This window comes from Myxine glutinosa, chromosome 5 (genome assembly GCF_964187855.1).
Source record: "Myxine glutinosa chromosome 5, kmMyxGlut1.1, whole genome shotgun sequence".
Classification (NCBI taxonomy): Eukaryota; Metazoa; Chordata; class Myxini; order Myxiniformes; family Myxinidae; genus Myxine; species Myxine glutinosa.
In genome coordinates, this window is record NC_136265.1 from 38,939,367 (window position 1) to 38,963,405 (window position 24,039).

The 24,039-nt window shown below is 46.7% G+C and overlaps 1 protein-coding gene across 1 annotated transcript in view; it reads left to right on the forward strand.

The window, feature by feature from the left end:
- The window catches only part of PRDM14 (PR/SET domain 14), a 77,936-nt gene that overhangs the window by 30,333 nt on the left and 23,564 nt on the right, over positions 1-24,039 (forward strand). Inside the window, exon 5 of the mRNA XM_078777274.1 lies at positions 7,984-8,131. Coding sequence (XP_078633400.1) covers positions 7,984-8,131 — 148 coding nt within the window. The remainder of the gene's footprint in view (positions 1-7,983; positions 8,132-24,039) is intronic.

Sequence of the window (24,039 nt, forward strand, 5' to 3'; positions counted from 1 at the left end):
AGAGAGAGAGAGAGAGAGAAAGAGAGAGAGAGAATTGAATTGAATTGAATTTGCAACACCATTTATTTCACAAAAAAACACACCAGGTCAAGTTACATTTTTACAGGAGAGAAAAAAATAGAAAAAAAACAACAGTTCTTAATGTTAAAAAGAAAAGCACAAATTCGATTCATTCACAACACATAAGGCTTCATTGATACACCATTTGCATTCAAAGAGTTTGACATTTTCATTCGCCACATAATAATCAAACTCTAACCTTATTCTTGCAGACACCAGCCCTTTAAACATAGGTACAACATCGAACCCATGCCCATTATCAATTTTAATTTTCCTCGATTTATATATTGAGTATTTTGCTACAGCAGCTAAGAAGTTTAGGAGGACACCAGAGTCCTTGCAGGAGGGTCTGAAAGATACACCAAAAATAAAAGAATGTGAAGTAAAAGGAAAAGACAACTGATCAAAAAGGTGTGTGAGAATCAAGAAAAGAGGTATTAGTCTTTCGCATTTCACATAGGCATGAAAGAGATCCTCCTTCTGTACACAGAAGGGGCATGCTACTGGCACTGAGCTGTCAAGGTGATGAACAAAGGTGTTCGTAGGGAGAGCCCAATGTGCTAGTCTCCACTGGATATCTGCGAGGAACCCGTAAATAGGTAATTTGTACATATTAGGCCACAGTGGCGTGGCAGGAGACCCTGGCCCTAACCTTTCGGACCACAAGGCCACTCTTGTTACTCCGGAGAAGGGTGATGCTTGGTTTTCTCGAAGGAGCTTGTGAATACCAGCCTTTGTTGCCAAATGAAAAGGAGAGACAAGTTCACCATTCGACTGGAGAGCTGGGAGCACCTTAATTTCAGGGAAAGACAGCCGAACATCCTCGACATTGTTTATACCTTCCCAGCCAATATTTAACTCCTTAAACTTCCTCTTGACGATGCGTATAATTTGGCTGACAATACGCACGGATCTTAAACCAAGAATGGCCGCCACCCTGCCAGCAGACATCCATTTTGTCCCAGATGTATCCCTCAGGTCACAAACTTTGCCAATTCCTCCTTGAGTAAATTTCCTAATCAAAGTCGGACTATGAGGAATGCATGGAAAAAAACCGTTATAGAAAATAGGCTCTTGGATAAACATCCGGCAATTATAAGCCTCAAGGCAACGATAAACCCCAAAACCTTTCCAAACTCTCAGCAAGCCCTGATAAAAAGTTGGGATTGAAACTAAGCTGACACGGTCAAGGTTCACCAGGAACAAGTGCCTATCATAACACAGGCCTCCCGCTTGTTGCAACAAGAAAAACGCAAATGAGCGCCAGGGCAGCTCTTCAGCATACAACAGACGTTGCACAGACTGTAGGCGAAAAGCCATAAGCCGGGTGGACACCTCCACAATTCCATGTCCACCCTCCTTCCGAGGATGGTACAGTATTTGCGGCCGAAGCCAGTGGTATCCATTCCAAAAGAAATTAACCAAGACCCGCTGGATGGCTGGTATCAACTCCTTGGGTGGCTGCAAGGCAATTAGTTTATGCCATAATCTTGCTGCTATCAAGTTATTTATAACAAGAGAGCGGCCTTTATAAGAAAGAGATCGTAGCAGTCCTTCCCATCGTTTCAACCGGTGTGTAATTTGTTCAATCATTCCTTCCCAGTTCTTCGTTTCTACTTCCTGGTTGCCGAGATAGACACCAAGATATTTGACTCCATCTGTTTTCCACTCTAGATTATGTGGGAGTGACGGTGGCAGTGTTAAAGAAAGGTTATCTGAACCGCACCATAAGGCTACACTCTTGCCCCAATTTACTTCGGCGGAAGAGGCCGCAGAGTAGTCTTTAAAGCAACGCTGCACCGCAGCAACACTACTTGGGCCCTTAATCAGAACACATACATCATCAGCATAAGCTGTGACCACAAATCTTGAACCAAAAACGGCTCCCACATCCTGAGTTATTCGCTGCCTGATGGATGCTAAGAGTGGTTCAAGGGCAATTATATACAGAAGTCCAGAAAGGGGACACCCTTGACGGATACCCCGACGGAAAGGAAAAGGGGGACATAAACTGTTGTTTACTTTCATCATGCAGAAGGTGTTAGTGTATAACAGCTTGACATAGGAAATGAAAGTTTCGCCAAAACCCATCCGCTCCAGAACAGAAAACAAATATGTATGATCAACACGATCAAAAGCCTTTGTTTGGTCAAGAAACAACAACCCAAAACTGGCACGCACGTACTTATTACAAGAAATAATATCCCTTATCAGAAAAATATTGTCATAAATTGACCTTCCTGGTACACAGTAGGTCTGGTCAGGGTGCACAATAGAGCTGATCACAGTTCCCAAACGGTTTGCTAAGGCCTTCGACAAAAGCTTGTAATCCGCACACAGCAATGAGACAGGCCGCCAGTTCTCGACTAGTTGAGTGTCCCCAGCCTTTGGCAACAGGCAAATGACTGCTCTTCTGCAGGACAGGGGAAGCTCTCCAACATGAAGGCATTCATCAAATACCTCAAGCAGGTCAGGTCCCACAAGTTTCCAAAAAGTCTTATAGAACTCTCCGGGCAAACCATCAATCCCAGAGGCTTTACCATCCTTCAAGCTCCGCATAGCAGTTTCAAGTTCAGCAGCCGAAACTGACATGTTCAATGTGCGTTGCTGGTCTTCCTCAAGTCTTGGAAGCCCGGTAGTCAGCTCCTGCAAGGTCTCATTACTTATGCTCTGGGGGGAGTACAAGTTTGTATAAAAACCCTTCAAAACAGACTTAATCTCCTGTTGGGAGGTCACTATTGGCCCATTAGCAGCACGTAGCCCATGAATCTGTTGTGATTTTTTAACAGAGTTCTCCAAACCAAACAAGGCCTTATTTGGCATATCCAACGTTAAATAACTCATTCTCATGCGTACCAGGGTGCCCATTGCTCGCTGCCGTACCAGTTCAGTCAACATTGCCTTTTTAGTCCATAGCAGCCGGTCACCTGTAGTGTCTTTCCCAGCCGTATTAATGTTTTCCTCCAGGGCTGCAATTTCAGCCTTTAATGAATCAATCGAGAGATTTTGCAATTTAGTGGCATAAAGACTATATTGTTGACAGAACGATTTGACCTGACCCTTTGCGAGGTCCCACCACAGTCGAAGGTTAGCATGTTCAAATTTGGAGGACCGAATTCTTTCCCACACGGCTCGAAAAGCCTCTTTGAATCTCATATCATTCAGCAGGTGGGTATTAAGTGACCAATACGCACTACCCCCTGAGGTCAGAGGCAAATTAAAACCCATTGAAACCAGGTAATGGTCTGTGAAACCAGTTGGGAGTATCTGGGTTGTGGCCATCACATTTAGCATTGGCTTATTCACGTAGAATCTGTCTAGCCTTGCCATTGATATCCTCCCATCATGGCATCTGCACCACGTATAGCACCGTGAAGTTGGGTGTTGCAACCTCCAAACATCTTTCAAATGCTGATTTTTGATGATGTTCTCCAAAATCCTCATAGAAGCTGGATGGGGTTCATGACCGGTCCTGTCTACGGAAGGATTGATAGTGCAATTGAAATCACCAGCAACACAGATGAAAGCGGTTGTATCCAGTCCTTTTACAAAGTCATGCAGAGTGGAAAAGAACACTCTTCTTTCCATGGGCTCACTCGGTGCATATACGTTCACAATGATGATCCTTTGCGTGTTGCAATAGAAATCCACCGCTATCAGATGTCCCTTATAAATTTCCTTAAAGACAATCTTCCGAGCAGGGGTTCTATCACTCAAGGCGATGGCAACACCAGCTTTGGGTGTGGTAAACCCACTCAGCCACCACTGCCCTCGATAAAGTTTTCCCCATTCAGCAACCAGGGTGTTCGTAGCATGAGTCTCCTGTATCAGGATGATGTCGGCTTTCACCCTCTCCATCGCCTGAATTGTCTGAATTTTTCGTAAGGGGGTACAACCCCCATTGATATTCAGGGATGCGATACATATCTTTCGCAAAGCCATTTACAAAGGTAACTCACCCTCCGCCTGCAATTCCTTATTCGCCTTTGTGACCGCTTTCCGAAGACGCTGAAATTGGGCCTCCGAGATTTCCATTGGGTCATTTCTTTGCAGGAGGGGTCTTGCAGCCCTGATGAAAGTTTTCACATCGGGAAAATGGTCTTTGATCACAACGTAGCGTTGCCTAAACGTCTCGTTTAGGAAACTGATGACGTTTTCCTTTGTTGCTTCCATCTGTTCTTCTCCCTGATGATCATTCACAGACACAAGGCTTTGAGCTTCCTCATCCAGCTCCCTAACCACATCAACGTTGAAACTCCTTTGTTGTGTGTCAGGAGCAGGCACACCTTCTGTGTCATCACCACTGCAGTCTTCTTGTTGCATCACAAGGGGCACATCTGTGCCACCACTGCTGCCTATTATAGGTCTGCTTGGACCATCATCCTTGGTCGTTTCAACCGGATGTGAGCAACAGCCGTTGTCACTCAGGCCCTGGGACTGCTCGTTGTCACAAGGGACAATGGTGCCATCATCACAATCAATACTGCTGCATTGATTTTCTTCAACAAGAGCAAGGGATGAAGTCCTACTCTCCTCTGTTTCGTCACCACCCTGCCCAGCTTGCTGAGAATCATCAGGATAGTCTGAGATACTGTTTGTTTGTACGAGTATCACTTTGCTACCTTTGTCTTCCACCTCGGCGCTCAAAAAGGTACGTTTTAGGTTCCTCTTAGCCTCGGTGCCTTTCATCAATACCTCCTCAAAGACCATATTCTCTTGAGGTTGCAGCCTCTTGTCCTCATCGACTGGGTGCACCCCTGCTGCACTAACCTCAGCAACACCGCCACCACTTTCCACACCCTGGTCTTCTGGTGTGGGCGTCTGTACTCCACCAGGCTCATGAACGGGGGGCACTGCATCAGTTACAGGGGGGGCCGACCCAGCTGCTGTAGCGTACGTCTTCTTGGCGTCTGGGCAATACTGCTTAGTGTGTCCGTGTGCTCCACATCCGTAGCAGATCAAGGTCTCGGTCGCCATGAAGATTCTATATTCATGCTCGCCTACTTTAAAGGTGTGGGAGGTGTTCAACTGCTTCGCTGCGTCTTTTAGAACAACAAAACAAAAACGTCTAAACGATTGTACGTGTTTCAATCTGCCGTTTCTCGTACGTAGAGGAACCCTAATGATTCGAGAGACGACAGTGCCAAACTCACCTAGCTTGTGTAGGATTTCCTCGTTACCTAGGAAAGGCGGAACATTGCTCAGAATGACTTTAACTGCCGGCGTGTCCATCGACGACACAGGAACAAACAGATCGTTTCCCAAGGTCAAACCATTCTGCACAACAATATCGGCCAGACTTATTTGCGAAACAAAAACCACAATTTTGTGATTCATACGAGACGCGGCACGAATGTTACTCACGTCGATCAAATCCCCAATCGCAAGCAAAATGTCATCCATTTCAACTCCCTCCGGTGGGACAAGGCACAGCCCGTGCTTACGCGATAAACCCTCATCGGTAACACGATCGGCAGGCCTTTGGCTACTCCTATTAGCCATATCGTCAAAGGAGAAACGAAGTGAAAGCAAATAGATTTGTATAATCCCAAAAAAAAAAAGAATAGAAAAAAATATATATATATTAAGTAACTAGAAACGAAAGCACGGTTTAAACCACGTTAGGAAAAAACGTGGTTCAAACAAACCCTTACCGTGCTGGCTCTCCCTCTCTCTGTCTCGAAGGAGGAGAAAAAAAACGAGGGACAGGTGGTAACGAAGCAGGAAGGGAGGAAAAAGGTCAACATACACGACAAGAGTACAAAAGGAAAAAACCAAAGGAAGGGGAAAGGTAAAAAGGTTGGTGGGGAGAGGATGAAAAACAACACGAGCCAGGAGCTACAACACACAAGCACGAGCACGCGCCATCTTGCCACGCCCAACACACGAAACGGCCAGCAGGGGGCGAGAGCGAGAGAGAGAGAGAGAGAGAGAGAGAGAGAGAGAGAGAGAGAGAGAGAGAGAGAGAGAGAGAGAGAGAGAGAGAGAGAGAGACAGACGCACAGAGAGACGCACAGAGACACAAACAGAGATACACACACAGAGAGAGACACAGAGAGAGACAGACAGGAGACAGCCATGAGAGAGATACAGCCTTGAATCGCATCGAGGCTGAGAGCGGACGTTTTTTTGATATTGGTCGCGAATGAGTTGAGGCTTCCTGGGAAAAGGATTGCCCGCGGATCACCTATATTGCGATTGCAATTAAACCTGCGTCTCGGGTTTATTACCAAGCGTGAGTTATTGTTGGACAAAAAGCAAGAACCTCCACTACAGGCCTATACGCCATTTTGTCCTCGAAGATGCTATCCGCTTGGTGCATCGTGTTTGTCGTTGGGATTACCATATCGACATCATTGTGTTGATCGCTGTTGGTTTTCCATATCGGCGTAAGCGTTGGTGAACGTGAGGTGTGGATTGCACTCACGTTTTGGGGGATTGTTATCCCGTGCCGCCAGCTGCCTGACCTCTCACCTCATAACTCTTCGTTTGCACTCGCAATGATACCTGCCTGTTGTTTTGCCGTCCTGCACGACTTCAAACTTTACCCAGCATGGGGATTAGTGCACGGACTTTGGGGAATGTTACATTCCACTCACGTTTGGCGTATCGTGAGTTTGTTGATTTGAGAGCATTGGGGAATGATGGTACCATCATATGTATTGTTCATTTGATGCAAGGGACATTTTCATTATACTTTCTTTCATAGTGTTATGATTGTGTATGTGAGAGTTCTAAATACAATTACTTGTTTTGTTCTACAATTGCATTGGTGTGGTTTTACCATGGTTTATTAGAACACTCAAAATAACAAATCTTTCTGCCGCGTTCCCTCTCGAGACTCTGAGGGGCACCGTAACCGGAGTTTCGGGAGGTAACACGTACCACTAGTCAATTGCTAACAGGTTAAGGTTCTTACTTAAGGTAAGGAAACTATGTTTTGAGGTTTACAATTTAAACCAGAACGACACTAGTTGGGAGAGCATACCTCCACAACAGTTTGCGGTTTATATAATCATTCATCGATATAATCATATCCAACTGATAGTGTGTTGGGACACATCTGGATCCAGACATGAACCAAAACATAATCGCCTTGTTCTTGTCACCGAACCAACTCATCCACTAAGTTTTGTCACAAGTCATCCACTTTTTGAGATATCGTACTATATATCATTTTTAGCCCAATCACTCAATGGTCAAGAATCACTTTAAAAATTCTCAGATCCAGATCCGGATCTTCACCAAAATATAATCATTTCATCCTTGTCACACACACAACCTTTCCACCAAATTTAGTCCGAATCCGTCTACAACTTTTTGAGATATCCTGTCCACAAACATACAAGCTAAGGCATACAAAGAAACAGACAGGGGTGAAAACATAACCTCCATCCACCTTTGGTGTCGGAGGTAATAAGGTTGAATATAGGTTGTTGTGAAGTTAACATAATTTACAACAATCCTTTAAATTATAATAGTATATTTACTGTACAATTAATAAAAAGTATCGTGTGTGTGTGTGTGTGTGTGTGTGTGTGTGTGCTTCACCATACGCAGGTTTCAGAAGTTTGAACGGAGGCCTCCCAGGTCTTGAAGTATACACCTTTGTGTGTGTGTATGTACGAGTGTGTGCACGAATATATATATATATATATATATATATATATATATATATATATATATATATATAATATATGTATAAATATATGTATATATATATATATGTGTGTATATGTGATAGAATTGTGAGGAACAGTAATGAAAACACAAGATGTGTGTTGGCAAGTCCAAGAATCTCAGGACAGTAATGTGCTCGCCCATCCATATGGATTTTAGGAAGTGTTTGAAAGTGCTGTAATCAAAAATACTATACTACAATAATTTCGACAACAAGTATATTAACAGAGGTGTATCATTCAGTTGCAGGGTTGTATATTCTACGAGGCAAGTCACGCAGTCCCTTGTGGAGTCGAACTCCGGGTGTGGTACGGGGATGGATACCTGCAGTTCCTGGGGATCCCAATGGCTCTACGTACTCCATATGGAGAAAGTGCATCACCTGGAGATGGTGCGGATACCTACTGTACATGTTCATTAATTTTTGTTGGTATCCATCATCTGTTTTATTCCTGCCTCCATTGCCCATTGATGTCTCAAGTCGATCTAATGTAACGAATTAATTTTTGATTGAGATTCGGTTACAAATTCCTTCTGCAGTTTTCATCATTTGATGAATTCCATGAAAATCGTCACCCACGTGTGATTCCGTCACATTACCTGGTCTGCCACCTATAGTTTGCAGTTTCTGCATTACATTACCAATAAGACTGCGATAGGAAAGCAGTACTATTGTTGACGTCCGAATTTTTTTTTCTAGACCTTGTGTTCACTAACAGAGCAGAGTTTTTATATCAAATCTCATGTCTGTTTACCATGTCCACATAGTGTGAATCCGTCACAAGACTATTCTGGGTAACAAATTTTGTTAACCGGGGTAAGCCTCACTGAGAGTAGTACTCGTCTGTAGCCATGTGACAGTTCTGGTTCAATACATATAATTGAATTCTCTCTGCTTAACTCTCTCTTAGCTTTTACCTTATATGTCTTATATAGCTTATATTATATATATAGCTTATAGCTCTTAACTTAGCATTCAAGATAATTACCTTATATGTTCAAAATTAGAGTGCACATGGTGATTCCATCACGATGGAATTCATGATTTAATGAGGTGCGATGTTGCTGATGTTGTATACCCCGGTAGATTAATTGCAGGAATTTAGAATTGGAGTGCGGTACTGGTGCACAATCATCTCCCCTTTCGGAAGGTACAACGGGGTATTTAAGGTCTACAAGTAAATGCTAGCAGATTTGATCCACAGCACTTATCATCCTTTCACAACTATCCATGATTATTAATTATCCCTTCATTCATCTGGGTGTCTCGCCTGGTAGTGTTAGTTGCCGGATGTTAAGGATCCCTCGGTATATTCGGTAAGAGGAGGTGAATCGATGCTAGCACCCCAAACAGGTTTTGAGAATAACTACACCATGAAATATACTGTTACCTGGAAAGGGGTGGGGCCAGGGGTACCCATTACTAGATTGTGCTAAGTCGTATTGTTCAACAGGAGGCAGTGAGTGTTAACTTTAAGACAGTGTTGGGTAAGTACGTTGCATACAAACTCACTCCTGTAAATCAGGTGAGGGTGGGTAGGGTCTTGCTGCCTCAGGTATTTAAGACCGAAGGCACACTGGAAAGTGCAAAGCACTTTTGGAGGAACGACCACTACAAACTGTTGGGCTGGCAGGCCGCACAAGCTATGGCAAGGTCTGCTGCAGAGCCCTGGAATAAGATGGAACACTTTTCTTCAGGGCCTTCTCACATGGCGGTCCGGAAGATAGCCCCGCTGGCCACAAGCAGCGGCTGCCAATAACAGGAGCTCGCCATGCATTGTGGGTGTGAGGGGAAAGGGAAGGTCCCAGAGTTCATGAGGGTCGGGGCAGCGCTACGAGCAGAAGTTGAGCTTTGCACACGGAGACGTCAACATCTTGCTCTATCTTTGCATCGTCCCCTGTGGAAGAGACGTCCCTCTCATCTCGCCTCCCTCATCGCCATTTCCACAGGTCCATTGCTCCCTGAGCCGGACTTTGTCCGTGCAGTGCTGACCCACACAATCACGCCATTGTGGCGGAGCCCCGACCAGCTCTTGCCAGCTACGACCCCTCGCCAGTACCCATTGTTCATCGTGTCTGGTAAATGGTGCCATTAGGGGGTTAGGTTTTATTTATTTCCTATTGTGCAGAAGTTTGGTTTTTCATGACTCACCTCTCCCATTTGTTGCCCTCATGCACATGCTCTGTCTGGATTCTGTTGTCTTGTCTAATAGCAAGTGTCACACCAGCTTCCTGGTACCCATGAAAGTAATGTGGTCTGATCTCGACTTAATGTGTTGTAGGCATTGACAAGTTCACTCCGGGGAGGAGCTTCTGCTCGTCGCTGTCATGGCGACCTCCTCCTCCTCCTCCTCCTCCTCTTGAGAAGTGGTCCAATTGTATGCATTGTGGCCATTCGGGGGCATGATGCATGTGTTTGAATGACCATGTGCTTCCCCCTCGGGGTTGAGGCGCATGTGTATTGTTATGGGGACAGCCTTGTTGACGTTGTGCCTTGGCCATGGGGTCAAGGTGCACGTCCGAGGCTGTTCGAATGTTTGACTTTTTACCTTTTTTCACAAGCAAAAAAGGCAGGCCTTGACTGGGGCCCTAAAACAGTCATGGCGACCTCCTCCTCCTGAGAAGTGGTCCAATTGTATGCATTCTGGCCCTTTGGGGTTAGGATGTGTGTTGTTGATTGACATGTACCTCAGCCTTTGGGCTTGTTGGACCCATGGGACAGTCTTGTTGGACTGTGTACTTTGGCCACGGGTTAAAGTACACGTCCAACATTCTGTTTAAATGTTTTTTTAGGTTTTATTTTTTACCTTTTTATTTAAAAAGGCATCCTTCATAAGCAAAGGGCTGTAGCTCTGATAAGCTCATGATGCCTAACAGCCTATGCAACTGTTCAGAACTAAGAGGCTTTTTGAAATATATATACAGTATATACAAGTCAGGAGACGACGATGGTTCACGAGCGAGCGGTATTCAATGACAAATGACGGACTATAACCGAAACAGGCCCGGACAGGCCAGGCCCGGAAATGTCAAAACGAAGGTTACTGACCTTGAAATTAGATAGAAAATAATGTATAATCAGTTATGAGGTTAGTTAGCTACACAATACCGAAAATTCGGTGAAAAATGAAATGAAAAATATATATATACACTGTATATGAAAAAAAAAAAATGCAAAAAAAAAATAAAAAAATCGAGCTCAGTGGGGCTAGACACATGACATTGGCCGAACCAAATATTGAAACCCCTATCAGATTCCACCAAACCCCTCGGAGAAGATGAAGCTTGAACTCGATTACCCCCTAAAAAGACATATGTTTCGGGTGTGGCTCCGCCAACAATGGGCATAATACGCCCACTCTAGGCAGTACACAACTCGATCATGATATCAACCTCCCACCCAAGTTTCATCAAGATCGGATGATATCATCGGGTAGTTATGCTGCAGACAGACACACACACAGACAGACGCACACACATGACGAATATAGTGGTCACTTGATAACTCGTGAACCAATATATTGTTACGGATCTGGGACGACGGCGCTCCCCTTGCCAAGGGGGATAACCCCTTGTCCTTTATACTGGCCATCGCCGACCCTGAGGGGCTGATGTCACGCCCGGTCAGCGCTGGGTAGGGTATTAGGCCTATCCGTCCTATGACCTAAGTACCGGCGCCTTCCGGGACGCAAGGAAACATCCCACGCCCGTGCCGCAGTGTAATTTGATTGGTTGCGCCGAGCGAAGCGAACTGCGGCGCGAGCCGTTTAACAATCACTAACCCGATTGCGGAGCTTTGGCCGAAATCGCACCACAGGAACTCAATTGGGAAATCACTAAAGCGATCGGATGTGAATGAAAGAAGGCAAAGGTAAGGAAGAACAAATATTTATTATTACTATACAAAACTATAGGAGAAGAAAGGAAATAAAGTAATTTACAGGCAGATAGACACAGTGCAACTTAACTATACAGGCTTACTTATACCCAGGGACAAGACATACAAAACAAACTTACATACACGAATGGGGAATTTGAAGGCAGGAATCACTGGAGGGAGGAGAAGGTCCAAGCCGATGGCAGGGCAGGAAGGTCCGGGCAAATGCACACCATCGAGGTTCACGTTCCGGGCTCGAAGCGAACAGCAGCCGGCAGCTCCGCGCCTCCACAACCGGCGACAATAGAGCCCTAGAGGGTATCGGTCTATTGCCGCAATATGAGCACCCCGTCACGTCTTTCTCTCTTGACTGCTTCAGCTGGGTCACGCATCTGCTGCGAAAAGGCTTGCGTGCGCGCTTATATTGCGCATGGCGCGATGATCCGCCAACTCCTATGCCACGCCTCCGGTTTTTGCTCACCTCGGCGCTGATTGGTGGGCAAGGGCTCTTTGGCTCCACCTTTGATGATGAGGTGGTGCCACGCCCGTGATCCGGCGGATCCTGCCCCTTCCTTGGCCTCATGTGCGATGGAGTCTTGGGGTGAAAATGATGGTAATGAAAACCGCCCAATGCAACGGCGGCCAACGCCGCCGAAAACAGCCCAACTGTCACTTGCACTTTGAGGAGACGATTTGGGGGAAACCTAAAAGGGGAACTATCTTATTTGATTCGGTGCAACGCAATGAACTAGTGGAAAAACAGAGCCTTATACTGACATAGAATAAAGAGATAACTATTTCAAAGGTCCTATGATTTTCTACATGTATGCGATGGACTAGCTAAAGGGATGACCTTTGACCTTTACACAAATGGAGGTATTTACAAAGAATCATTACATTAATTACAAGGGGGTATATTTACAAAGACAGGATTCTCAAATCCGTTACACTGCCCCCTTCTTCCTCCAGGCACGTCCCGGGCCGATAAAACTTTAACTTAATGTGACACGCAGGTGTAATTTCCCTCTACAATTAATCTGACCCTGATTGCGATGGTTTTAAAACACAAATAAATATGTCCCGCTATTTGCGTTGCACCCTGCCTGACAGATTCACGCCCACAGCTAACCGAATTGCGGAATTAATTCGCAAACTAAACATGAATGGTGGGGAGCATTATTTACAAGTTACACTATTTCATTATTTACAAAACGCAACCCAGGACCTGTCATTGTTTTTGGGAGACAAAAAGAAATTCCTGTGGGAGGGAGGAGACAGCATGCACTGCATCGATGCACCAGCACCAATAATCACCAAAGCACCAATCACCAAAATGCACCGAAGTGCACAGCCACCGCAGTTCAATAAAAAATAACAACTGGTGGTCTTGCTCTTCTGCTCCCTCTGCTGGCCGTTGTCGTTCTTGATGTTCTCAACTCTCGTTGTTCTTCTTGATCTTCTTGCTTGCGGCCTATTTGGACATAATAAAAACAAAAAGCACAACCGTGTCCATTTTATTTATGGCCCACAGGGGGCCAGCTGTGGGTGGTTCACCTGTGGGCTTGGTGCCACCTCACCGAGGTCCGCAAGCAAGATCTCCCTTGGGCCATCATGGCCGGTCCCAGCAGAGGGGCTAGGCCCCAGCACGTGGGGTCCATCAGTGGTGCTCGGCCACATTACCGTGGTCCATATGGTGGTGTTCGGCCACAACAACGTGGTCCATAAAGTGGTGCATCGATGCAAGCAGCTGATTGCGGGGATTCGGGCACACAGACGCGGCCTCCCGCATGCTCCCCCTCAGTGCCCAGAGAGCACGATCCATGGGTCGGGGAAGGAAGACAAAGATGCAGCGTTAGCGAGGGGTAAGGTCACAAGGGTACACATCAATCAAGGCAATGCAGAACGAGGTGCGCACGGAAGGGCGAAGTGAGAAAGCTCATCCCTACCGTACGTCACCCCCTGTTACCTACTCCGCCCTTGCCCTTACCCATATTTACAACAATTTACAATTCGTCTCTACCGTCACGTCTTCCCCATATCTCCCCTAATCCAAATTCGTTGCAATCCCAATGTCTAAATTTGCCATCACCAATTCATCATCAATCCCTCTTAAGGAGGAAGAGATGGAACATCCAGCACAATGTCACACCCACGTCATGATGCGTCTCACATTTCCAAAACATCTGCACAAAAATAAAACAACAACCCATGGCATGGTGTGGAGTCCTGTCACCTCAGGTGAGTGGATGTAGATGGTGCGAGGAGATTTCAATCCTAACTACTTCCTAAATGACATTAACACACTTTACACTTCCCGGGTCTTTCCCGGCCAAACCATTGGCCGTCTTACTCTATGCGGTTTTAAGAACCAAACTCCCATTGACCAAACTGTGGTGCCCATCAATTTGGGGTCTCACTCCCCCGATTCAACTCCCTGTGCCTTCGCACAATTTCTGGGCTGAGTCGTGTGGCTCTCCCAGCAGGTCTACCCACCTGCACACCTCCACCACTGCAGTTGCCTCCGAGCTTACCTGCTCCTTACCTAACCTATCTAACTGGGGAAGGCCCTCTCTGGCACTTACCCCCCTCGGTGCCCTCTCTGGCACTGGGCTACCCGGGTCCGTCCTCCGGATCCTCGGGCCCCATTCACAACTCTACCGGCTCCCAGAGCCCACCTGCGGCCTCACCTGGCCGACATCCTCACAGTGGCGGAGAGCCCATTTAACTACACACACTAACAGGCCACACGCCCAGCCATTTCCACGTCACTAATGCACCCATCCAAACACCATTCTTCCACACGCACCACAGATGCCAATATCCAACCACAATTTACCTATACCCTCTACCTAACTCTTTAACTGCCCTCCCCGGGTATTCGTGATAGGGGTCCATCCTCCCCATACACTCCCTTCGCACCAACCACTCCACTCCACATTTTCCACCATACTCACTCCACACCATCCATTCCATACTCCATGTATTCCATACCAGCTATTCCCCACAACCATTCTCCATACACCTGTTCACTTGCACACCTGTGCAATCACACCTGGTGCCACCTGCACCCTCCTTCCTCCCAGGCTTCTTCATTCAATACAATACAACGCACAATCACAATTATTCACTCATACACTGCTGCATCACTTTCACGCTCAATACAACCCACAATCGCACTTTTCACAATACACTTCCAACTCTCCAAACCATTGCCTCAGGCACCCAAATTCTCCCACGCTAATACACACATCTTCCCCGAGCATTGCCCCTCAATTCCTCATTTCAATACTCTCACCAGCACGCACAACTGCATCATCTGATCTACCTGGTTTCCTTCTAACTTGGTGCTCCCCGTCTTCCCTTTAAACTAAGCACATATCACGTCATTAACAACCATTCTAACCTCTCTACGTCCCCGACTACCTGTGCAATGTCGCTACTTAACCCTACAGTTACCTATGGTCATCTCTAGGTCCCTATACATTATCCAAACCCTCCCTCGGCGAGCTTACACTGCCAAAACCCCATAACTAATGCTCATGTGCCCCGTGTATGTGAGGCATGGCAGAGTTGCCATCCCACCACATCGGCTATCTCTCACTATCAATTTTGCCCATCCAATTCCAATTCTGCCCATCACTTTGCCAATCATCGACCAATCAAATTTACCTCATCGATTTTGCCAATCACCAATTTCGAATCAAAACCCTATCATTATCACAGTCCGCTATATCTGAGCCTCTCGGTGCGTCATTACACCATTAAAACTCGGCTTCGCAAAGCCGAGCAATGACTTCGGGTGGTTTGGTCGCCTGCAGGTTGAGTCCGTCCAGCATTTACGATTCTGGGGAGGCGTCATGCTCGGCCCGAGATTCCACGCACCATCTCGGCGCGGAACCTTGCGGTCTCCGGCCCGATGACCGAAGCTCGCCCGGTCGGAACCCCGTCCCCGCCAGGGGGCGAAGGTCCGACCTGGCCCTCCCTCCCCCGGAATCGCGCCGATCGCCGCTCTGACACGGCACCGACCATTCAGTGCAGGACCCGGCCTGAATCGCGCACGACGCTCCGAAGAGCGACGCGCTTACGGTCCCGGCCGGTCCTCGCTGCAAACAAAGCGCACCATGGAGTGCTTGCGTCGGCTATCCGTCGCCCTGAACGCTGCCCCGGTCAACGTCGATGCCTCCCAGACATGCTCACACCACTCGTTCCGTTTGTTGCTCATACATCCCATGCACTTCGTCAATTCCACCACCGTACTCCCTGTTACACACCGCACCTCTCGTGCACCTTCTCCCGGTACATACTCCGTACCACTCATGGGGGTGCACTCTTGCATCCACCCACTCACGCGCTTCAATGGGCTCTCCCGCACCCGCGCCACAACCAACTCCGGTGTGAGTTCTCGCACACGCTCGATCATTCCAGGTGTGCATTCTCGCACCCGCTCCACCACCAACTCACTCTCCGTGTCACACTCCGTACACTCTGTTTCACACAGACCCTCCGACGTGCATTCGCTCTCACACTCGGTATCACCCTCATCACCGCACGTACACTCTGTATCGCCCTCACTCTCTGTGTCGCATTCATTCTCACTTCCACACTCTGTGACACATTCACTCTCCGACGCACACTTTTTCCTCACACGCGTGCCATTTCCTCTCACACAGCGCCCAACGGACCTCCCACAAACGCCCACGGTATGCTGGGATCCCAAGCGCATGAAAATTCTTTTCGCGCCAAACACCTTCCTGCAAAACCTCTTAGCACCATATACAGCACGACTCACCTTTGGGATCCTCCTCTCCACGCGCACCTGCAAATCTTTATAAGGATTAGCAAGTACGGCATCAGGATGTGAACTTAGACTTTGTACATTATCCATCACTTCCTTCAATTCCTTGGCCACCTCCGTCGTCTTTTCAATTTCAATTCCCACTACTGCTTTTTCTTTATTCACCTCGACGACCGCTGGCTTTATTAAAATTCCCTCTTCTACCTCAGCGGTCGCCAGCTTCCCCAAACCCCGGGTCGCGATCTCTATACCCGTCATTTTAACCGCGCTTTGCTCCAACTCGCTCACCCGGCGCTTCTCAACCCGCGTTACCTCATCGCGTACCCTTGGGACCCTCTCGCCCAACATGCGATCCATGGTCTCCCCACATTTTTGTGCGCTCTCCCCACATTTTTGGATGCCCTCCCCACATTTTTGTATGCGGTCACCCATTCTGTCCCCAAATTTACTTATTTGTTCACTCAATCCGTTTCCAAACCCTTCAATTAGATTTCCCATTTTCTCACCCTGAGCATCCATCTTATCATTTAGCTTCTCCAGGCTTGCCACGAGTTGAATCATAAAGAGGTTCATGTCTATCGGCGCCGTGGGCTCGGCCTCCGCGGCGCCGCCATTTTGTGCGCCTGAAACCTCGTGCACGAGGCCGCCATCTTGTGCGCCTGAAACCCCCGCAACCCAATGCGTATTGCGCTCCTCCTCCATTATTCCTACTTCCTCCCCGGGATCCTGGGTCGATTCTACCCCCTCTAACTCCCCTACCGGTATCCGGTCGCCTTGATCCTCCATGGCACGATTTAATTTGGATTTTATAACAAAATTTTGGCCGCTCGTAATTTTGACCAAATTTTTCGATGTTCTTAAAAATTTGGTTCGGGTCCAAATCCCAACTCCTCGACACCAATTGTTACGGATCTGGGACGACAGTGCTCCCCTTGCCAAGGGGGGTTAACCCCTTGTCCTTTATACTGGCCGTCGCCGACCCTGAGGGTATGACGTCACGCCCGGTCAGCGCTGGGTAGGGTATTAGGCCTATCCGTCCTATGACCTAAGTACCGGCGCCTTCCGGGATGCAAGGAAACACCCCCCGCCCGTGCCGCAGTGTAATTTGATTGGTTGCGCCGAGCGAAGCGAACTGCGGCACGAGCCGTTTAACAATCACTAACCCAATTGCGGAGCTTTGGCCGAAATCGCACCACAGGAACTCAATTGGGAAATCACTAAAGCGATCGGATGTGAATGAAAGAAGGCAAAGGTAAGGAAGAACAAATATTTATTATTACTATACAAAACAAAAGGAGAAGAAAGGAAATAAAGTAACTTACAGGCAGATAGACACAGTGCAACTTAACTATACAGGCTTACTTATACCCAGGGACAAGACACATAAAACAAACTCACGTACACGAATGGGGAATTTGAAGGAAGGAATCACTGGAGGGAGAAGAAGGTCCAAGCCGATGGCAGGGCAGGAAGGTCCGGGCAAATGCACACCGTCGAGGTTCACGTTCCGGGCTCGAAGCGAACAGCAGCCGGCAGCTCCGCGCCTCCACAACCGGCGACAATAGGGCCCTATAGGGTATCGGTCTATTGCCGCAATATGAGCACCCCCTCACGTCTCTTTCTCTCTTGTCTGCTTCAGCTGGGTCACGCATCTGCTGCGAAAAGGCTTGCGTGCGCGCTTATATTGCGCATGGCACGATGATCCGCCAACTCCTATGCCACGCTTCCGGTTTTTGCTCACCTCAGCGCTGATTGGTGGGCAAGGGCTCTTTGGCTCCACCTTTGATGACAAGGTGGTGCCACGCCCGTGATCCGGCGGCTCCTGCCCTTTCCTTGAATCCTTGGCCTCGTGTGCGATGGAGTCTTGGGGTGAAAATGATGGTAATGAAAACCACCCAATGCAACGGCGGCCAACGCCGCCGAAAACAGCCCAACTGTCACTTGCACTTTGAGGAGACGATTTGGGGGAAACCTAAAAGGGGAACTATCTTATTTGATAATACGTGGCAATGCAATGAACTAGTGGAAAAACAGAGCCTTATACTGACATAGAATAAAGAGATAACTATTTCGAAGGTCCTATGATTTTCTACATGTATGCGATGGACTAGCTAAAGGGATGACCTTTGACCTTCACACAAATGGAGGTATTTACAAAGAATCATTACATTAATTACAAGGGGGTATATTTACAAAGACAGGATTCTCAAATCCGTTACAATATATATATATATATATATATATATATATATATATATATATATATATATATATATATATATTGGTAAGGTGCTGCTCATAAGGATGTTTGTGGTTTGTGGGTGGTGTTGATGTTGTATACTCAGGTAGAATGCGGCTTGTGGTTTCAGAAGCGTGTTGTGTATGTATGGTAGTGCCACTATGTGTGGAGATGTGGTTACACGGTTACATGGCAAGGACTTGGACCAATCCATGATGTGAACAGTCCCCAATGGAACTTATAGGTTTCACGACCACAAAACATTCAACGCCTCTGAGGAAGAGAACTAGTTTGCTCTCCAAACGTCAGGTGATTAATAAAGAATTTTAAATTATTTTACTGCTCAATGTGCTATCCTTTACAATATGAATCCTGAGCTGGAAATCTTTCGACATGTATATATATATTGTTGCGGATTCTGGGTCGGCGCCCCCCTTATCAAGGGGGGGGGGGAGGTTAGTCCCCTTGTCCTTTAAGCTGGCCGTCCCCCCCGATCCTGGAAATTATAATGCTCCTCCGCAGTCGAGATTGGCCAGGGTGATTGGTCAATGGAGTCTCAAATACCTGAGTGTCAATCCGACCGCAAAGCAGGGAGATAATTCCCGCTCGAACCACGGATATGATGGAAATTGCCGAGCGGTTTAACAATCCGAAGCCTGAGCCATTAACCAAGAAGATGAAACCCGATCAAAGCGGTTCCTATCGTGCCACAGGTACTCAATGGAGAAAAGACAAAGACGATCGGAATAGAGGAAACCAAAAGGTAAAGGGAAGAACAAATAAGATTTATTAATTATGTACAATAACCCAAGAAAGAGGAAACGAAAGGGGAAGGATGTACAAGAAGAGGAAGAAGCAGACACAGGGCAACCTTAACTATACAGTCTTACTTAACCCCAGGACAAAACAGACAGACTTACACGGGAGGGTAGTGGTAGGAGGAGAAGGGTCCAGGCAGATGGTCGGGGAGGAAGGTCCAGGCAGATGGTAAGCGTCGAGGTCCGGCTCCAGGTTCACTCGAGTCCGGCTCCGGGTGTTGACTCATACCGCGGCAGCAGCGAGCACGTACTGTTGGCACACGGTCGGACCTTATACGTGGCGGGGGGGGGGGGGGGTCGTCCTTCGCACGGCCGTATGCGCGGTTCAATACAATCGATGATGCAATCTCGCCCAACCCAGTCCGTGCCCTCTCTCTCCTCTTAGTGGGGCGGCTTAGCCCAAATATTCAAAAGAATTGTGCATTTTGTGAAACAAGCACCAAATTTGGCACAAATGTACATTAATATGTTGCGAACATTTTCAGATATTGGGCCACTTGAAATTCCGTAATTTTTTTTTTCAAATTTTTTCAAATTTCGTAATTTCAAATTTTTCGGGTGACACCGTCACAATTTCGGTCTTCGAGGCCGGCCGATAGGCAAAGTGTGACCGGAAGGGACGAGGTTCTCCTGACCACGTGGCCCTCGATCTGGGAAGCGAGAGGCGTTCCATTAGTGGACGCGCCCCTCACGCCCGACTTTTGGGCGGCCCCGGCAGGCCGTTTGTTTTGACGTTCCGTGACAGGCCTCGCACCCCCACCTCCGGGCCGACCGGAAGCTTGTGCTGAGTACATCATACCTGAACAACTCAGTGAGGCAGAACACAGCAGTGCACACCAGGGTGACCCCTTCAGTGCATAAACCAATTAACCTGTCCACTGCAGGGCATATAGAAATGAAGTTATTTTCTGCATATAATAATAATATAAGTTCAGTTCTATATAACAATTTCTGTTATCACCACTACCACTACAACTACCACTACTACAAGCTTTGTCTGGAATTTTGTGGACTAACAGACAAACAGACATACAGACAAGCTGGGATCAAAACATTACCTCCTTCCACCATTGAGTGTAGAGGTAAACATCATGGAAATTATATCATGCCCTAGATTTAATTCATGCTTACCCGTGTATTTGCTTCACTGGTTCACAAGGTCTTTTGCATACATGTAATTCAGACTCTCGTCTTCATTGCTGACCACACAATGTTCGCAACATATTAATGTACATTTGTGCCAAATTTGGTGCTTGTATCACAAAATGCACAATTCTTTTGAATATTTGGGCTAAGCCGCCCCACTATATCGGCCGGCCTCGAAGACCGAAATTGTGACGGTGTCACCCGAAAAATTTGAAATTACGAAATTTGAAAAAATTTGAAAAAAAAAATTACGGAATTTCAAGTGGCCCAATATCTGAAAATGTTCGCAACATATTAATGTACATTTGTGCCAAATTTGGTGCTTGTATCACAAAATGCACAACAGGTTTGCTATGCTGCTACACTATCTCTCCTCTTGGGCTTCTCTCAACAACCGCACTTCTCTCTCTTCTTGTGTAAAGGCGCCGCGCTTGCGCTTATATAGCCCGCGTAGAAATCAAGCCGCGCTTCATTGAGCCACGCCTATCAATGAGCTCACCTCAGCCTTGGTTGGTTCGCGAGGGCTCACCGGCTCCGCCCCTAACAGGGTCACGCCTCGTTCTTGGCGCTCCGCCCCCTTCTTCTCCGGCTTGACCGCGTGCGTAATGGCGGCCGGGGCGAGCGCTAAGGCAGCTGCGACTGGCAGAGGCGCGTACCAATTTGGAGAGAGGCAAGCCGCAAAATGAACGGAACCGAAAAGGACCTATCTTATTTAATTAATGCAACGCAGATTCAACTATTGGGAACACAGCCTTGACTAAGCACAGATTAAGGAAATAACTGAAAGGTTCCTATGGTGTCCTACGTGTTGCTTGTGGACGAACTATGGGTGCGGCCTTTATAAATGAAGATAATTATTTACAAGAATTATTTACAAGTGAGGGGTTCTCAAAACCGTAACAATATATATATATATAGTCACGTCTACCCTGTAGTGAAGACCTCAGGGTGACGGATGGCCAAAACAAGCTTCAACTCCGAGGTGTACACCCCAAAATATGGCGGTGTTATCTCTTTATGACGCGCGAGGGAAACAGAGGTCCCTAGGTCTTATTTGAACGGACGGACGCAACGAGGGTTTATCCGAACCCACGAACAAATAAACACAGGACAAGAAATTGAAAGTCAACAAGGAATGGTTTAATGAAAATAATGCAAGCAAAAGGAATGTGCGGTAAACTAAAATTCCTAAATGAGGATCCTCCTCTCAGACTCAAAGACACGAACAAGGGAAAAATATAAGTAAAAATAAATGTCGGATGTCGTGTAACCACTTAGCTCTGGTCTCAACGATGGTTTGGTGGCGTCACAGGTCCCGCGTCCCTGCGTGGGAAAACACACAGTGGGACGAGGGGGAAGGGGGAAGCCCATGACCCATGACCCATGTGAGCATGTCTATTAATTACGAAATGTTTGAACATATTATTGGAACCGTTACATTCTGTACGATTGGAACGTAACTTTTAGACACCACAAATCCTTTATACCCATTACCCTCCTTTGTATATTTTAGACTCCTCAGATACTTAAGCCCTTTAACGATCCTTTAGACCCCTTAAACCCATCACACCCTAAGACCCTCAGACCTTTTAGTGCAGTGGTTCCCAAACTTTTTTGTCCATGACCCAAAATTTGAAATCACATTTGCCTTGCGACCCAAATGGTCACGACCCTGGGTTTCTTAACCCAAGTTTTAGAACCTTAAACCTTTTTAAGGCAATTAGACCACTTAGAACCCTTAGATCTCTTCATGCCCATTTAGACCCTTGAAAGACCCTTTGGACACATTCAACCCTTAGACCTCTTAGACCTTTTGACCCTTTAAAGAACCTATAGATACCCTTTATAGACCTCTTTGACTCTTTACACCCGTAAGACCTTTTAAAGACCCTTTAGTTTAGACCTTTACACCCTTTACACCCTTTAGACCGTTTAGACCTCATCATATGCATTTTGGCCCTTTGTTTATTTTTTACTTTTTTGGACATAAAAAAGCCTCAATCAATATCTAGCATTTGAAAATTGTAATTTCTATAACTGTAAACTGTGAAACAAATATGACAATAATATCTGTAAATGAAAAAAGGAAAAGCATCCGTAAATGAGAATTTACATTAAAAAAAACCGTAAAAGCGTCTGTAAAAAAAAAAAGAGAAAACTCAATCGATATCTAGCATTTGAAAATTGTAATTTCTATAAGTGTAAGCTGTGGAATAAAAATCTTAATGAAGATTTAGGTAAAAACCGTAAACGCGTCTGTAAGATAAATAAATAAATAAACAAAACCTAAATTCAGTAATATCTAGCAGCAGGTCGGTGATTCTTGCCTATAATCATAAAGCTTCTATTTATTATGTACCTACTTACGAAACACGGTCTGTCATTGCTTACACAAAGCACAAGCATACCTCACTAGTGTATATACCCCACTATATATATTGTTACGTTTGTTGTGGGTAGACAATGATTACCTTAGAACCAGGTAGAGTGTATAGATTAATGCTCCTATTGTCGCTAAGAAGAAGAACCACCATGTAATAAGTAGGGAATTTGTTTAGACCGGATGTCTTGTAAGGTGTATCTTCGTCCCCATTACGAGGAGTGGGGTATGTTAATTAGCTCAGGGATTATGGGTAATTTATCCCTTGCATGTCGTTACCTCTGTAATTTATTTCCTATGTCCCTTTTGGCACCACACCATAGACACTAGCCAACCATGCGCATTTAAACACCCTATTTAAAAACCTACCGGAAGCCAGGACATTGAGCGATGCCGCTGATGACATTGACTTTGGAAGCGCACAGGATGGGCGGGCCGAGGGCCACGACCAGAAGGGCAGTGATTGGTGGGGGTTTTGATTGGCACAAGGCCGGGGTAAGATGGGACTTGCTGATAGGAACAGGGAAGGACTGGTAGGGAGCGACTCGCTGATTGGCAAAGCCCCCCAGATGACATGAGAGCCTGGGTGATAAAAGAATGCGCTAGCAGACATTTCTCTTGTCTTCTTCTTGGCTTTTCGCCCCAGCGGACATTTTGTTCTCTTCTCCTTGGCTCCTCGCTCTTACCGAATTCCCTCTTGCGCTTTTTCTCGCCTGGACCTCGTACGACCGGTGGCATTTTTCTCTTGGGCTCAAGGGAGCGATCATGAACGGCCGTGTTTGGAGATATTGCTGGTGGTCGTGAGGAGGAAGAGCCCCCGCTTTCCAAGCAAGAGCGCTGCTGCCTCGCTGCAGCGCGACGAGGCCTGGAGGAGTGCAATACACAGTGAGGCCTGGGTTCCCATCAACGAACGTGCGGTTCCCGCCAACAAACGTGCGGTTCCTGCCAACGGGCGTGCGGTTTCCGCCAATGGGCGTGCGGTTCCCGCCAACGAGCATGCGGTTCCCGCCAACAAACGTGCGCTTCCCGCCAAGGCCCCGGATG